Source organism: Callospermophilus lateralis, chromosome 3, assembly GCF_048772815.1.
Source record: "Callospermophilus lateralis isolate mCalLat2 chromosome 3, mCalLat2.hap1, whole genome shotgun sequence".
Taxonomy (NCBI): Eukaryota; Metazoa; Chordata; class Mammalia; order Rodentia; family Sciuridae; genus Callospermophilus; species Callospermophilus lateralis.
The window spans coordinates 42,986,662-43,004,587 of NC_135307.1; the positions used below are offsets into that span (position 1 = coordinate 42,986,662).

The 17,926-nt window shown below is 34.4% G+C and overlaps 1 protein-coding gene across 12 annotated transcripts in view; it reads right to left on the reverse strand.

Moving 5' to 3' along the window:
- Heatr5a (HEAT repeat containing 5A) overlaps positions 1-17,926 on the reverse strand; it is a 132,147-nt gene that overhangs the window by 36,250 nt on the left and 77,971 nt on the right. For 8 of the 12 annotated variants that reach the window (XM_076850154.2, XM_076850159.2, XM_076850157.2 and 5 more), the window contains exons 17-23: positions 16,246-16,351; positions 15,512-15,702; positions 12,568-12,727; positions 8,947-9,136; positions 7,865-8,034; positions 4,385-4,411; positions 1,749-1,887 (exon numbers count right to left, since the gene is read on the reverse strand). In XM_076850154.2, coding sequence (XP_076706269.2) covers positions 1,749-1,887; positions 4,385-4,411; positions 7,865-8,034; positions 8,947-9,136; positions 12,568-12,727; positions 15,512-15,702; positions 16,246-16,351 — 983 coding nt within the window. The remainder of the gene's footprint in view (positions 1-1,748; positions 1,888-4,384; positions 4,412-7,864; positions 8,035-8,946; positions 9,137-12,567; positions 12,728-15,511; positions 15,703-16,245; positions 16,352-17,926) is intronic. The other 4 variants (XM_076850162.2, XM_076850156.2, XM_076850161.2 and 1 more) reach the window with 1 other exon arrangement.

Here is a 17,926-nt window from a genome sequence, read left to right on the forward strand (position 1 = left end):
ATTTAAAGAATAGACAGACTATTGAGGGGCTGAGGCTGCAGCTCAGTTGTAGAGCGCTTGCTTTGCACATGTGAGGCACTGGGTTCGATCCTCAGCACCACAAAAAAATAAAAAAGACACTGTGTCCATCTACAACAAAAAAATATTTAAAAAAATAAAGAATAGACTTGAAAGTTGAGCTGGGGTTGTGGCTCAGCGGTAGAGCGCTAGCCTGGCACGTGCAAGGCCCTGGGTTTGATTCTCAGCACCACATAAAAATAAATAAGTAGAAATAAAGGCATTGTGTACAACTAAAAGAAATGAATATTTTAAAAAAACAGACTATTGAAAGTAAAATACATTATGGAGCTGAAAGCTTTAAGATATTGGATAGCTTTGTGAAGGCTTTGTGACTTTCTAAAAGTATGACAGTATTTTGGAAACTATACATATCTATATGTGAGACATTATTACTATTTTTGCAGGCTAATAGTTTCTTTGAATTTACATGCAAGTTAGAACATTTTTTTTTTCTTCTTTTGGTACTGGAGATTAAACCTAGGGGCATTTAACCGCTGAACCACATCCCCATTTCTTACCTCCTCCTCTTTTTAAAATTTTGAGTTAAGGTCTCACTAAGTTGCTCAGGGTCTTGCTAAGTTGTGGGGCTGGCTTTGAACTTATGATCCTTCTGCCTCAGCCTCCCAAGCTGCTGGATTATAGGTGTGAACTACTGCACTGGGTATTAAGAAATCTTTTTGGTTGGGTGTGGTGGCACACGCCTGTAATCCCAGCAGCTGGGAAGGCTGAGGCAGGAATATCATAAGTTCAAAGCCAGCCTCAACAAAAGCAAGGTGCTAAGCAACTTGGTGAGACCCTGTCTCTAAATAAAATACAAAATAGGGCCAGGGATGTGGCTCAGTGGTTGAGTGCCCCTGAGTTCAATAACTGATTACCCCTCCACCACTCTTCCTCCTCTTGCCACAAAAAACAAAACAAAACAAACAAAAAAAAACCCGCCTAAATAAAAAAGGTCTGGTGATGTGGCTCAGTGGTTAAGTGCCCCTGGGTACAATCCCTGATACAAAAAAAAAAAAAAAGTCTTTTTAAATTTAGCTCTAAGATGTAGAAGGGGCATAAAAACACTTTAACTTTTAGTAGACTCACCTAAAATGTTTTATTAAAATGAGATTTTGGCAAAGGGAATCATGTATGATAAACTACTTAAAGGTTAAATTCAATTAGTTGACTGATATGAAAAAACTTGCTGTAAACCAATGACTTGCAAACTTCACTACTAACACAGGGATTATAAAAACTTTTGATTATAAAAATACAGATTGCTGGGCTTTATTCCCAGATTTATGGTTCAGGAGGTCAGGGATATTTCTAATAAGTTCTCGGGTGAGGTGAATGTTGCTGGTTAAGGGGCTTTGGTCTGAGAACCATTGCTTTAAATCAAGGGATGAAATGATAATTGTTAGTGATTCTTTCTTTTTATTTTTATTTAGTTGTAGAAGGACACAATACCTTTATTTTATTTTTTTTATTTTTATGGGGGTGCTGAGGATCAAACCTATGCCTCACACGTGCCAAGCAAGCACTCAACCACTGAGCCATAACCCCAGACCTAGTCATTCTTTCTTGCAGTAGGTTTAAAACATACTATGTAGTAATTTAAATTTTTGTTAAAAAGACTCAGGTATATAATGAAAATTTAAGGTTAAAACAATAATTTAAGCTAGACATATGTTGATAAAAAGAATTACCTGGGGTCAACTTTTCTTTGCTATCCTTAGCAAGCATAACAGCATGTTCTGAAACTTCAGATGCTTCTCTCTGGACAAGCTGACGTAAACAAGCCAGAACTGCTCTTCTCAATAACAAGTAGGGACTACAAAGATTCACCTGAAAAATATCATTTGGGGAATGAAAGAGCTACAGTTCTTTGTGGCATTCAGTAAACCCAACCGATATTCATTTTTTTTTTTATTATTGGTTGTTCAAAACATTACAGAGCTCTTGACATATCATATTTCATACATTAGATTCAAGTGGGTTATGAACTCCCATTTTTACCCCAAATACAGATTGCAGAATCACATCGGTTACACATCCACATTTTTACATAATGCCATATTAGTGACTATTGTATTCTGCTACCTTTCCTATCCCCTACTATCCCCCCTCCCCTCCCCTCCCCTCTTCTCTCTCTACCCCATCTACTGTAATTAACAGATATTCATTCATTGGATTTCTTTCTGATCACAATTTATTAAATACACAGAAAATTCTTAAAACTACTTTAGTATATATTTATGATCATGAAACTTAGAAAAACCTTAAGGAATAATGCACACATTAAAGCCTCTTAACCAGTGTTAGAAGACAAGTTAATTTATTTGAATAAGAATAGTTTTGAGAGATTAAAGAAACAATTTAAAGGATTTATACAATTATAACTCTATCATAATGAGTTACGATTCTCTAAGAAATGTATAAAAATTTAGCAATATAGCATATTGGTTAAATTGGAAGGTCTAAAGTAAAACTGTTTCAGTTTGAGTACTAGATCCACAACATTTTTAGCTGGGTGATCTGGGGCAAGTTATTTAACCTCTCTGTACCTTACTTTCCTTATTTATAACACTCTCCCATCTCATAAGGATGTTGTGAAATTAACACAAAGTAACATGCAAAGTGCTTACTATAGAACCTGACAAATGTAATGCTCAATAAATATTAGTTATTATTAATGTAGTTTCTAACAAATTATTTTGTAGTTATTTTAAAAAAGACATTTCGTATAAGTAAATGCATTCTCAAATAAAGGCAGAAATATTACTTAGAAAACATTCACCAAAAATACAGAACAGCAAATTACATGTATATATACATAAATGTACATATATATACATACTTATATTTATATATATATATATTAGAGCTACAATGTAATAAATAGGTTGTATTTACTTATGGCAAATGATAAACTTAGTGATATAACTTAAATAATCAATTACAAGTCAGAGGTTTCTAGATGCAAATTCCCATGATTTCACAAGTGAAATAAAATCTAGAGATTTAAATTTATTTTGTTCTAACTCAGAAAGTAAAGATAAGCTTGGTGCGATCTATCGCATTTTTTTGTTGTTTTGTTTTGTACTGGGGATTGAACCTAGGATCTTGCACATGCTAGGATACATTCCACCATTTGAACTACACACCTAGGCCAGTATGTATCTTACAGTGATTTTCAAAGCAAATTTTGAGAAATAATGGCATAATTCGGACAGTGGTCTTATGGTGACTTGGCATATGAAAAAAATAACAACAAAAAAAACCCCAACAAACCAAAAAACAGAACTGAAGTAGAAGAGCTTTGTAAACAGCAGAGGCTAAATTCTGAGAGAGTGAGAGTGAGAGAAGGAGAGAGAAAGGTGGAGGGAGGGAGGGAGAGGGGGAGAGAGTGGATGAGGAAGGAAGGGAGGGTTGAGAAAGGTTGCAGCAGCTACTTTTCAATGTATAAGAAGAAATCTCATGCAAAGGGAGTGTAATATTAAATTTTGTCATAAGCCAGAAACCAGAAAAAGTTAAGATATCATGAATGAAACATGTGGGTGAGAACTTTTTAGTAAATGTTCTATTTTACCCCTAAACCATATCACAAATTCAAAAATGGAGAGAGCAATGTCATTCACAAAGTCTCAAGATAATATCATTCCAGTCAAGTTTATGAACTTCTGTTGTTTAAAACCAGTATAGAAGATAACAAAGAAGTTAAAATATAAAAAGATCAAGTTTATTCATGCCCAAGATTACTGCTATATTTAATAACGACAAAACACACTCTGCAAGACAATTATAAATGAATCTACTAGTTATTTTAATTGAAGTTTTACAAGCACATAATACAAGGCAGGTGCAGCATTTATTCAGGCTGGTCAAACAGTCTTCTAAAAAAGCATGCTTAGAAGCACTTTGTTTGGTAGAAAAAAGATTGAAGACTGTCACACAAAGCAAAATGGGAGGCTTAATATCTCCATGTCATTCTCCAGCATTTAAATTGGAAGAAGAATGGAGTAGGTTAAGGCAAACAAAGCAGGCAAAACACAGAAATTAAGTAAAACTGTAACTACAATTCCTTTCTGATGAATATATTAAATCAAAAAGATGCAAAATTCAGTATAAGATGTGGGTGCATCAGCTGGAGAAGGTTAGGAAGGATTTGCTTACATTGGTATTAAATAAACACCATGTAACATGCTATACATACAGGACTATGCATCAATGATTAGCTTAAGCACAGGGATGCAGAGGAAAACAAGAACATCTACAAACAAAAACACCACAAACAGCACTGCAAACCTCAAAAAAAGTTAGGAATCAAGGGCCAGGGACCTACCAACACAGAATTATCCAACAAGATCTCCTGTACAAAAACAAATGACAGACCAGTCATGACAAAACCAAAAGATAAACACTAGGATGAGTTGACAACAGTCAGCTAAGCATTAAAATATAAATGTTGATACAGTGATGGTTTAAATTGGCTTAGCTTCAATTTTAAAATGTGGCACAAATCTTTAATTTCTAAGATAATATAAAATATGAATTAAGATCATGAAAAGAGTCAATAAAAATTCTAGATGTAAAGATATAAAATACACAATAATTTTAAGTTGTATATTTGAGAAATCAGGTTTTATTTTGGAATCCAATTAAGCCTCAGTATTAAAACCAGATTAAGTAGACATGTCTGTGAGAGGAGTGATCTGGACTGCATTCACATGAGCAGGTGTCCAGCAACAGACAAAGTTAATGGTTTACTTCATCATAAGTTAATTATAGATAGTTTTTACTCTTGGAAGCCAAGTTTTAAAACAGAGTACTCGAATTGCTGGTGTAGCTAAGGCCAAGTTGAGAATGCAAGTTAAACAGCATGCAGTTAGAAGAAAACCTTTACAGGATTCTTGCCTAATGATAAATGCAATTTCCTTACTCGAGAGAACACTTTAAAATATAATAAATCCAACCTAATTTAGAATTACTAACCAAAATATCAAGACACAAAATTAATTGCACTGTAGTGATAGTAATTTTTGAATATCTTTTTGAATAGATTTTTTTAAAGCAGTTTGAAGATTCACAGCAACACTGAACGAAAAGTAGAGTTCCCATACACACCTTACCCACTTTGAATATGATTTCTACGTAAGCAACAATACCACTTTACAGCTTTAATACTGTGAATAATATGAATAAGATTAATAACAGCTTTACTGCAGATTTTCTCAAATGCTCAAGGTATTAAAAAAAGTCTCACAGCATAATAGTCTCTATTAACTTTTTTTTTGGTCTAGGAAATGGAAAAAAGCTAATGTGTTTGATTGGATCTTATTCATCATGAATTAATGAAAGTCTTACTCTTCATTTCCCAATAAGCATTAATCAATAATTGAATTCATGCTCAAATAAAGGAGAAAATTTAAAAGGTCATTATTGAATATTTTCTACTATACTTCAATAACCAAAAAAAGAGAGTATCACTATATTTAGATGGAAAGTAAACATACGATCAATTTGCAAAGGAGTAAAAATTTTCTTAATGTTTTTTTTTTTTGGTGGTGTTGGGGATTGAATCCAAGGCTTCATGCATGCTAGGCAAATGCTATACCACTAAGCCAAACCCCTATTCCCTAATAGAAACATTTTCAATAATAATTTTGATTCTTCAAATATGAAAAGTAATATTCCAAAAGAAAAGTCGTAAGTGTTAAAAGTAAAAATCATTTTTTTGTAAATGCTACTTTTCCTAATACACAACTGACTCAGATCTAAGAAATGCAGGAACAGAAGTTTCTGTCAAAAAAAGAGTCAGGTCTTCTTTTTTAAGTGTAGTATACAAAATATATCAATAATTAATACAATATACATTTAAGACATACGTCAAGACAGAAAAAAAATTAATAGTATTAAGTGCTAATTAAATGCCCAGACCTGTGCCTTTAAATGGAGCATCTTGCATAATCCACATGTTTAACAGATTAAGAATTTAGGAGGTTATGGGACTTCCCTACAGCTACAAAGTTAGGAGGTGACAGAGACATGATCTAGCCATAAAATATACAGCAAAGACAATTTTAAATAATAAAACAATGATTGGATGAGGAGTCCAAATAAAGAGAGTCTAGACTTAGAATTTTTTTTTGGCCTTGTGGATTAAACCCAGTGTCTGTCTACCACTGAGCTACATCTTCAGCCCTTTTATTTTGGGATAGGATTCACCAAGTTTCTCAGGCTTGCCTTAAACTTGTGATCTTCTTGCCTTAGCCTCCTGAGCAGCTGGGATTATAGGCAGGTGGCACTGTACCCAGTTTAAGACTGGATTTAATGATACAAACATCATCTACAAAAGTAGAAACCAGGTGCAATGGTGCACGTGTGTGATCCCAGCTAACTTGGGAAGATGAGGTACAAGGTTCACAAGTTCAGGGTCAGTCTCAGTAACTCAGTGAGACCCTATCTTTTTTTTCTTTCTTAAAACAACAACAACAACAACAACAACAACTTTAGAAGCTTTATTCTAAAGGTGGGATTGATGGAATCAGATTTTCTTCTTTCTTTCTTTCTTTTTTTTTTTTTTGTGGTGCTGGGGATTGAACCCAGGGCCTTTTGCATGTGAGGCATGCACTCTACAAAGTGAACTATATCTCCAGCTCCTCAGTGAGACCCTATCTTAAAAAAAAAAAAAAAAAATAGTTGGGAGCAGTGATGCACTACCAATAATCCCAGAAATTTAGGGGGCTTGAAGCAGGAGAATTGCAATTTCAAAGCCAGCCTTAGCAATGTAGCAAGACCCTGTCTCAAAATAAAATAAAATAAAATGTACTGGGGATGTGGCTCGGTGGCTAATTGCTCTGGGTTCAATATTAAATATATCAATAATTAATACAATATACATTTAAGACATACATCAAGACAGGAAAAAAAACAATTAATAATATGGAGTGCTATTGGTACTTTTTGGGTACCAAAAAGTAAAAAAAAGATAAAAAACAAAAGACTGTCTGTCGTAATGTTTCTCAACTGCCATACTACTTATGGGAATATGCTGTAATATTACACAGGCAGAAAAAATTGAAAAGCCAGGGTGTCAAGTAATAAACTGAAATGCAACTCAATTTTTGAGGCAAGCCCAGATAGAAATTGTTATGCCTAAAAAAAGCTTAACACCAATGATGCTTATGAATCACCTCATCAGAACTTCTAGTCCATTGCTTCATCTTTCTAAATGTTAGATACATTATTAGAACCCAGATTCTGACACACATATTGAGAAAAAGTATTATTTCTCCATCTGAGATGAAAAGAACTTTTATGCAATAATTTAGAATAGAGGACAAAGAAAAAAAGAGAAATCACATAAATATTTGCATGTACTAAAGCATTTATATATTACCTGAAACATTATAAGCACCCACTATGTATTGTTTACTGATTAATGAAGAGAGACAGGGTCTCACTGAGTTGCCTGGTGCCTCAATTTTGATTAGGCTGGTTTTGAACTTTCGATCCCCTGTCTCAGCCTCCCCAGCCACTGGGATTACAGGTGTGTGCCACCACGCCTAGCAAATATTCCAAATCTTAAGTTCAATATTAATGGGAGAAAAAAAATCTGTCTCATGTGCATTCACTTAAGAGGTAAATGTGTGAGAGCTGTCTCCCTCAAAAAAAAAAAAAAAAAAAAAAAAAAAAAGACTGAAATAAAATAGTTATATATATAACATCTAATTCTGAACATAGTATGAAGAATAATCAAACTGGAATAAATCCAAGTTTCAAACAAAAGAAACTAAGGGCTCATTTATGATTTTATACTCACACAGAGGCAGCTAACCAGGCTAGACAAGTTGACATGCCGAGGAGCAAACATGTGAAGCTGCTGAAGGCAAGAGATGGCCTGAGCTTGAACTAGGCAGTCTGGGTTATCCTGCATCACTGCACAACCCAGCAAACAAGAAGTCCTTAAGGCAGAAACTGAAGTACTGTTACCTAAAATAAAAAACCGGAGGCTTTTAATAATTGACCTATAAAATCACTACTCTTTAAACATATTACTAGGTTTTAAAATTTATTTCCAGTTTTATCTTTATGGATCTATGAAGTAAAATTTCTACTGCAAAAGTGAGGACAGGGACTGATGGCGTAACTTAGTGCTAGAGCACATGGCACACAAAAATTTCTGGGTACATAACACCTGTGCACACATACACATACACACAAAGCAGGGACAACCTAGGTAACAAACTTTTAGATTACCTTGGTTATTCTTTTTCCTCCCCATTTTTAACTTATTCTTTGTTTATTACAACACACATCACTAGACAATGAAAAATCTTAGAAGAGATTTCACCAAATTTTCATGAAAAGTAGAATTAGAAATTATCAAAAGGGCTGGGACTGTAGCTCAGTGGTAGAGCGCTTGCCTAGTATATGTGAGGCACTGGGTTCAATCCTTAGCACCATATAAAAAAACGAAACAAATAAAGGCATGCTGTCCATCTCAACTATAGGAAAAAAAACATAAAAAAAAGAATTATCAATAAACAGAAATTATAGTAATTACGAGTTACCTTCATATATTATAATCACATACTATTCATTTGACCAGACTGGCATATTTGAGATTTTTTAATTCAGTCATTTATTTTTTAAATAGGTCAGAGTTCCTTAAACTATTCTATGTCTGTCATTTTAATTATTAAGGAATATATCTTACCTTTCTAATTATGGTACTCCTTGTCTTTTCCAGGTAAGAGAAATCAAGCTGAATGACATTTATACATTCATTTAACAAAAACATACTGAGCAACCACCACATGCCAAATATAGATTGGGAAAGTAATCAATTTTTTTATGTGTATATTTTTAATGTAAAACATTACAAAAGCCACCCATCCATACCTTGTAGCTCTGGACCTAATGTGGTAATAAGGGCATTCAAACAGCGACCAAGACTCTGGTGAACTTCAGCATGAGTGGGAGGCACATTTAACAACAACATTATAATGAGAGAAAGGGTAGGCTCCACATGCACATAAAAGAGTGGACCAGCAGAGTCAATTACCAATGATAGAGAATGCAGTGCCCAGGTCTGTGAAGACAGAGAACAACAATTAAAAATGTGATAGTAGCATTAAGAAACATATAAAACATTAAACTGTTCTTTGTTGAAGCAAGGGCTTAAGTAATGGCAAAGTAAGTGTATGCTACAAATAATTTGGAAAGAGAAATGGAGAACCTTAAGAGTTTAAGCTCCTTCTCTTCAACAAGGCTCCTGAGTGGCAAACACAGAGATGAAGATTTTTGTGAAGACCATCTTTTGCATCACTGCATACCCCAGCAAACAAGAAGTCCTGATGGGCAAGGCCATCACCCTCAAGGTCGAGCCCAATGACACTATTGAGAATGTCAAAGTCAAAATTCAAGAAAAGAGGGAATCCCACTGACCAGCAGCGCCTGATATTTGTGGGCAAACAGCTGGAGGATTTGGCTGCACTCTCTCAGATTACAACATAAAGAGTCCACCTGCACTTGGTGCTTCACCTTCCAGGTGGCATCACTGAGCCCTCCCTGTGCCAGCTGACTCAGAAGTACAACTGTGACAAGATGATCTGTCACAAGTGTTATGCCCACCTGCTCCCCTGTGCTGTCAGCTGCTGCAAGAAGTGTGGCCACACCAATAATCTCCGCCCAAAAAGAAGGTGAAATAAAGCCCTTCACTGGCTCCTTTCCCCAAAGGGTGGCCTCCTGACCAAGCCCCATATATGGCCTTGGGACCTCAATAAATTTTCCTTACATTGACTGAAGCAGTAAAAAAAAAAAAAAAAAAAAAGAGAGAGAGAGAAAGACAGACAGAGAGAGAGAGAGAGAGAGAGAGATTAAGAAAATTCTCGGCTTGGTACAGTGGCACACCTGTAATTACAGCCACTTGGGAGGCTGAGGCATAGGATTACAAATTTGAGGCTAATCCCAGCAACTTAGCAAGACTCTATCTCAAAATAAAAAATAAAAAGAACTGGGGTAAAGTACTCCTGGGTTCAACCCCTACTACTGCCCACCTCCCAAAACAAAAAGAAAAAGAGAATTTTTCTCTTTAAATACCCAATATAAAACCAACTCAGAGACAATTACCAAATGTAGATATAGCTCAGTGCTAAGAATTTCAAGATAAATGTTTGGTACTTTAGCTAACAGCTTGAATCAAATACAGTTTTTTGAAAATTTCATTTTTTAAACCTATATAAAGAACAAAAATTCAAATTTTAAAAAAGGTTCAACAAAATCTACAACTTATATGCAACAATATGGACATATCTCTTGAACAAAACATGGAATGAAGAAAGCCAGACATAGAGAGTACCTACCTACTATATAATTACACTTATGTAAATTTTAAAAGAAAGAAAATTGATTTATGCTGTTGCAAATAAGGACAGTGGTTAGCCTTGATGGGGCAGATAGTTAACTAGAAGATAGCATGATAAGATGGTGTGGGGTACTGATAATGTCTTTTGATCCAGATGCTCATTACACATTACACTGATAACCAATGAAACTGAACGCTAAGTAAAATAGGTTCATTATAGTATTTCTTTTTTTTTTTAAAAAATATTTATTTAGTTGTAGATGAACATACAGTATCTTTATTTTGATGTGGTGCTGAGGATTGAACCCAGTGCCTCACACATGCGAGGCAAGCACTTTACCACTGAGCTATAGCCCCAGCCCCAATTATAGTATTTTCAACTTTTGTGACTGTTTGAATGTTCCACAATAAGAGGCTAATAAAAAGTTCCAACCCCTTAAGGAAATGAAATGAAAAAAAATTCTCTCTCTCCTCAACGGATATGTAAGAAAGCTTAAAATACTTTAGTACAACAATGAGTTCTTATCAGTTAGGCGATGATAATAGCAATCAAGAAAACTCAGGGCTTTTTTGTCTGTTTTTCAAGATGGGGATTCAATTGAGGGCCTTGTGCAGTGCATGCTAAGCATAAACTCTATCACTAAGTTACAACCCCCAGCTCCAAGATGACTTAGGTTTGATTACACTGGAAACTATGGAAAGAAGCATTTAAATTAATCAACAAAAAAAGTATTCAACATAAACCTAGACTCCTTGAAAGGGAAGAAGAATATAACAGAAAGAAAAGGTACTGTATTTAAAGATGGTTGAAAAATGGAAAACTTTTTGAGTCAATTCAATCAAGTATTCAACGATGTTGAGGAGACTATTAAAAATATGGTAATTCACAAAAAGAAAGCTGTGGATTAGAGATGTTCAAGTTTAATGAGATAGTGGTTAAATTGGTTCTTAAAACACTAAAAAATTTAAAATATCAGATAAGAAAGAGAGGGAGAATGACAAAAGGAAAAAATGTAAATGCAGATATGAGAATAACATCTGGGTAGATCATCTGTAGGAGAAGACAGTAAGTTCATTGGTGTAAGAACAGAGTTTCTGGGTCAGTGGATAAGTCTAGAATAAGAAGTTGATTAAGAAGCAATAAGCAGGGCTGGGGTTGTGGCTCAGCGGTAGAGTGCTCACCTAGCACGTGCAAGGCCCTAGGTTTGATCCTCAGCACCACATAAAAATAAATAAATAAAATAAAGGTATTGTGTCCAACTACAATTTAAAAAAATAAAATATTTTAAAAAATGCAATAAGCAGTTTGCCCACCTTTTCATTTGGGAAGCAGCAAAATGAAAGTTTCTAGAAAAATAAATTGGTTTCATATTTAGAGAGGGTTGGAAAGAAAAGAATCTAAAAATATAAAAAAATAACTCATTTGGAGGTTACTATACTAAGGAAGAGATAAGGAAAGCAAAAGAACATGAACAATAAAAATCATTAAAATATCAGGAGAATGATTTTACTGACTGAAATGGGTAAGATATGTACAAAAATATGGTGTAGTGGTTAAAAATTGGATTTTGATTCCATGATTGGTGTTCGTAACCTGATTCCACAGGCTTTTCAGTTATGAGCAAGTAACTAAGCTTCTGTAAGCTTCAGTTTTATTTTGCTGTAAGGGACTATACACCCTAAATTACAGTGAGGATTAAATATGCTAATATATTTAGAAGAGTATAATGATATTTTATGATAGAAGAGCGATGTTTTTCAATAAAAGATACTGAACGTGACTTCAGACACTCTAGTTGAAAGAATATAGATAGATTTGAATTTTAAAAATCTATTTAACAGAGATGGACATCATTACCCTAAGGTGCATGTATGACTACACATATGTTATGATGCTACAACATGTACAACCAGAGAAATGAAAAGTTGTGCTGCAATTGTGTACAATGAATCAAAATGCATTCTGCTGTCATATATAGCTAATTAAAAGAAATAAATTCATTAAAAAAATCCAGTTAACAAAGTTAATCTAAGTTAACACTTGCCTTAACATTAATGGGGGAAATATTATTCACAAATTATCAGTGGTCATTAAAAACAATCAACATCATTTACAAATCATGTATTTCAAGGAAGGCATTGTGTGAGGTACTCACCTGCACATCAGGAGAAGTGCTGTCCTGAGACAAAGTGTAAAGGATTCCAATGCAAGAATTCAAGTGCTGAGAAGAACTTATTCCTCCTAAATACCTATTTAGGGATCCCAAAGCCAATGAGTGTCCTGTCCTTGTAACCACATCCCTTGCTGACTTCAATCTATAATTATGGGAATAAAAATAAATGACAAACATTGAAAAAACCAAACCAAGCCTAACATATGTACTCTGTCATTTAGACAACCTTTTAAAATTTTTATTTATTTATTTTTAAAGACAGAACCGTGAGGGAGGCACTGTGGTGCATGTTTGTAATTCCAGTATAATTCCAGCTCATTAGGCTGAGACAGAAGGATCACAAATTCAAAGCCAGCCTCAGCAACTTAGCAAGGCCCTAAGCAACTTAGCAAGACCCTTTCTCAAAATAAAAAATAAAAAGGGCTAGGAGTGTGGCTCAGTGGTTAAATATCCCTGGGTCCTGATACCAAATAAATAAATAAATAGACAGACAGATAGATAAAAAAGACAGTCCTGGGCATAGAACTCATGTATATATACATGACAGAGTATACAGAATATATTTTGACATATTATGTATACATGGAGTATAACTTATTCTAATTAGGATCCCATTATTATGGTTATATATGATATGGAGTTTCACTGGTTGTATATTCACATAGGAACATAGGTAAGTTATGTGTGATAGATTCTACAACTCTCAGCTAATTTAAGCACTTTACACTTAGTTCATTTTTGTTTTAAATTTTATTATGAGAGGGGGTTTTGCTAAATCCTGAGGCTAGCCTCAAACTTGTGATCCCTGACTCAGTCTCCTGAGCAGCTGAGATTATAGATGTATACCACTATGCCATGATACTTAATTTTTCTTTATAATCTTCTCACAATTCTGAGGTTAGCATCAGCCTGGCCTACATTAATAGTCTTAGAGGAAGCTTTTTTTTTTTTTTTTTTTGTACTGGGGATTAAACTCAGGGGCACTCAACCACAGAGCCACATCCCCAGCCCTATTTTGTATTTTATTTAGAGACAGAGTCTCACTGAGTTGCTTAGCGCCTCGCTTTGGCTGAGGTTGGCTTTGAACTTATGATCCTCCTGACTCAGGCTCCAGGACCACTGTGTATGGCGCCTATATTAATATTCTTAAATAGAAAAGACAGTATTAATAACCTTATATTTGAAATAGAGAAAAAATGGCTGAGAGGATTAAGCAATCTACCCCAAATGATAGAACTACAGAAATCAAAGTACAGTTTATGTCTTTTTTTTATCTGTAGTCTATAGTTTTTCCTTCTCCTGTAGATTGGTGCTACTACCTATCATCTATATTTTACATAATAAAACTCCATTTAGTATCTAACTGTCCTAGAGTTTCTTCCCTTGATGTTCACTTCATATTCTAGATAGTGATCTTTCTCCTACTACTTAAGACTAAAGCTGAAATAGTAATATTTTTGTGTTTCAAGATCAGCAGGCCAAGGGCTGGGGATATGGCTCAAATGGTAGTGCGTTCACCTGGCATGTGTGAGGCACTGGGTTTGATCCTCAGCACCACATAAAAATAAAATAAAAATATTGTGTCCACCTAAAGCTAAAAAATAAATATTTAAAAAAAAAGATCAGCAGGCCATGAGAGTTATTTATTTTTAAAAAATTTTGTTTCTTTTATACATACATGACAAGAGTATATAGAGAGAGTATATTTTGATATATATACATGGAGTATAACTTATTCTAATTAGGATCCCATTCTTGCGGTTATAAAAGATGTGGGGTTTCACCGGTGGTGTATTCATATATGAACATAGGAAAGTTATGTCTGATTGATTCTACTATGTTTCCTATTTTATCCTTCCTTCCTTCCCTTCATTCTCCTTTATTATCATCTTTTTCTATTCCACCTCTGCCCAACTTTTTGTGTGTTAGCATTCACATATCAGAGAGAACATTTGACTTTGGTTTTTTGGGATTGGCTTATTTTACTTATACTGGATCTACCCATTTACTGGCAAAAGTCATTCTTTTTTATGGGTGACTAATATTCCAGTGTGTATATATACCACATTTTCTTTTTCCATTCATTTGAAGGGCATCTTGGTTGGTCCATAGCTTAGTTATTGTGAATTAAGCTGCTAGAAACATTGATGTGGCTGCATCACTGTAGTATGCTAATTTTAAGTCCTTTGAGTATATACTGAGGAGTCGGATAACTGGGTCAAATGGTGGTTCCATTCCATGTTTTCTCAGGAATATCTGTACTGTTTTCCAGAGTGGTTGCACCAATTTGCAGTTCCACCAGCAATATATGAGTGAAACTTTCCCCCTACATTCACACCAATGTTCATTATTACTTGTGTTCTTGATAACTGTCACTCTGACTGGAGTGAGATGTAATTTCAGTGTAGTTTTAATTTGTATTTCTCTAATTGCTAGAGATGTTGAACATTTTCTTAAAAATAGATTTTTAGATGTTGATGGATCTTTATTTTATTCATTCATTTATATTTGGTGCTGAGAATCTAACCTAGTGCCCCATGCATGCTAGGCCAGTGCTCTACCATTGGGCCACAACCCCAGCCCCTGTTGAACATTTGTTCATGCATTTGTTGACCATTTGTATTTCTTCTTCTGGGCAATGCCTGTTCAATTCCTTTGCTCATTTATTGATTGAGTTATTTATTTTGGTGTTAAGTTTTTTGAGTTCTTTATACATCCTGGAGAGTAATGCTCTATTTGAGGTGCAGGTGGCAAAGATATTCTCCCATTCCATAGGTTCTTTTTTCATGCTCTTGGCACCCACATTTGTCAGTTTTCTTTTCTTAGTTAAATCTATGAATCAAATTTCTTACTAGTTCCAACAAATCAGCAAGCTATTACCAATTTTATCACATAGCCCCTGGTATTAAATAAAAAATTAACTTACTTGTCAAAGCTAACTTGAGCTAATCCAGCAGTAAAAGCTCCATCATCAACTACTTGGGCTAATCTAGCCCATGCCTCTGCAGCTGCACATCTCAAAAGGGGGTTGGGACTTTCTAGGGCTCCCATCACTAATGTTAGGGCAAGTCTTCTCATTTCATCTGGACCTAAACTTCCCTTTGAGCCAGCCACATACTAAAATACATAAAGAAAAATTCAAATTTAGAACTATAGCAAATTCTCTTGTCTAGCTGAGAATGTATATTCTTGTTAACATGTAGGTTCATATATGTTAATACTTTAAAAAATCAGAACACAAAAATGAACACTGATCACACAAACAAAATTTGATCTTTTTCTCACAAAGTACTTTAAAATTTTACCACCAGGCAAACAAAATAGCAATCAATTATCACTATGGCATAAATGTGTTCCAAAGAACATTAATAGATGTCTAAAACGAACCACCTGAATGAATCCTGTAATATTTTACTTAGAAACAATAAGTCACAAATGCAACAGTGAACTGGATTTGGCCCATAGGCCACAGATCATCAATCCCTAGGCTGGTATTATACGAAGAAAAAGTAGAATAATTTCAAATCTTGAAACACTACCATCAGGAGATTAGGACAAATGAAGAAAATAAAGCTCTTTAAAAATATTATTCTCCATAATTAGCCATACATTTTTTTTAAAGAATTAAGCAAATATTTGAATTTTAAAAAGTAGAATTACCTTTAAAAAATTAGAAATGGAAGAAACAACATGTAACTGAACTACTTGTTGACGAGCTCCTTTTGTGTGCTTCATACTGTTCAAAAGCTGTTCCAATATAAGAAGCCTAAAATCAGAAGCAACAAAATTTAAAAGCAAGTAGATAATTTTGGTATCGGGGATTGAACCCAAGAGTGCTTAACCACTGAACCACATCCCCGGCCCTTTTTAAATTTTGAGACAGGTTCTCAACAAGTTGACCTCAAATCTGTGATCCTATTGCCTCAACTTCCAAGTGTCTGGGATTACAGGTATGTGCCGCCAAGCCCAGCCCTCATAGCTTTTGACTAAATGCTTAGAACAGACAATTCCACCTTTTAGAAATAGGTGAAAAAAAATTACCCCCAAATTATCAAATTCATATCAAGTTGCAACAAATTCAACACAGAATCAGATTACAAGGATCTCCTGAGTCTTCTTTTAATGAACATTTATCTAGTAAGTGTCACTGTAAGTCGATTCCTTGGTTCTTCTTTTTTTTTTTTTTTAAATATACAGTTTTTAGATGTATAGACCTTTATTTTATTCATTTATTTATATGTGGTACTGAAAATCGAACCCAGTGTCTCACACCATGCTTTGCAAGCACTCTACCACTGAGCCATAGCCTTAGCCTCTTGGTTCTTTTTAAAAAAATATTTATTTTTCAGTTTTTTGGTGGACACAACATCTTTATTTTATTTTTATATGGTGCTGAGGATCGAACCCAGAGCCCCGCATATGCCAGGCCAGCGCGTTATCACTTGAACCACATCCCCAGCCCTCCTTGGTTCTTAATACTAAGACTTATTAAAGTCAAATACATTGCTTTGTCTTAAACTTAGCACCAACATATGTCATTGATAGTTAAGTAGAAGAGGCACATTCTTTGAACCCCCACCCATAATTCAAAAATGTATTTGGGATCAAACCAAATATAACACAATTTTAACTCTTGTTTTTCTCATTTAATATTACCTCTTCAGTATTTTTAAATTAATTTTATTCTTTGGCAACTGTTGTGAACCTGAAATTCATTAAACACATGCTCCACAATTTATTTAACCATTCTCTCTCTGATGAGAGTAGTTTTCCAATTATCAAAATTTATAATAAATATACATACTATTTTTGATCTGGGGTTGCATGTCTACTAACTATTTGTATGTCTTTTGTGAATCATTTTTCATGTCTTTGTAGCACAGAGGTTTTCTTTCTTTCTTTCTTTTTATTAATTTTAGTTGGACACAATACCTTTATTTACTTATTTCTATGTGGTGCTGAGGATCGAACCCAGTGATTCCCACCTGCTAGGTGAGAGTTCTACCACTGAGTCATAACCCAGGCCCCCAGAGGTTTGAATTTCTTGAGATTAAAGATATATAGCCATGAAACAAGTCACCCCATTTTTCTATCAACTTCTTCTTATAGACATTGTCTCTAATCTCAATATTTTCTTTCCCCTCAACTCTCCAATTAAATTAAGGAAAGCTGAAATAACACTGAATATTATTTTGAGGTTTATGAATTATCTTGATAGCAGGAATAATGCTTTATAATTTATCTTCATTTTTTTAACATCTTGTGTTTGGCAGGTAGTAGGCAGTCAAATCTACTTGTCTAATAAACATAAAGGTTAACTGTGTTGAACAGGTAAAAACAG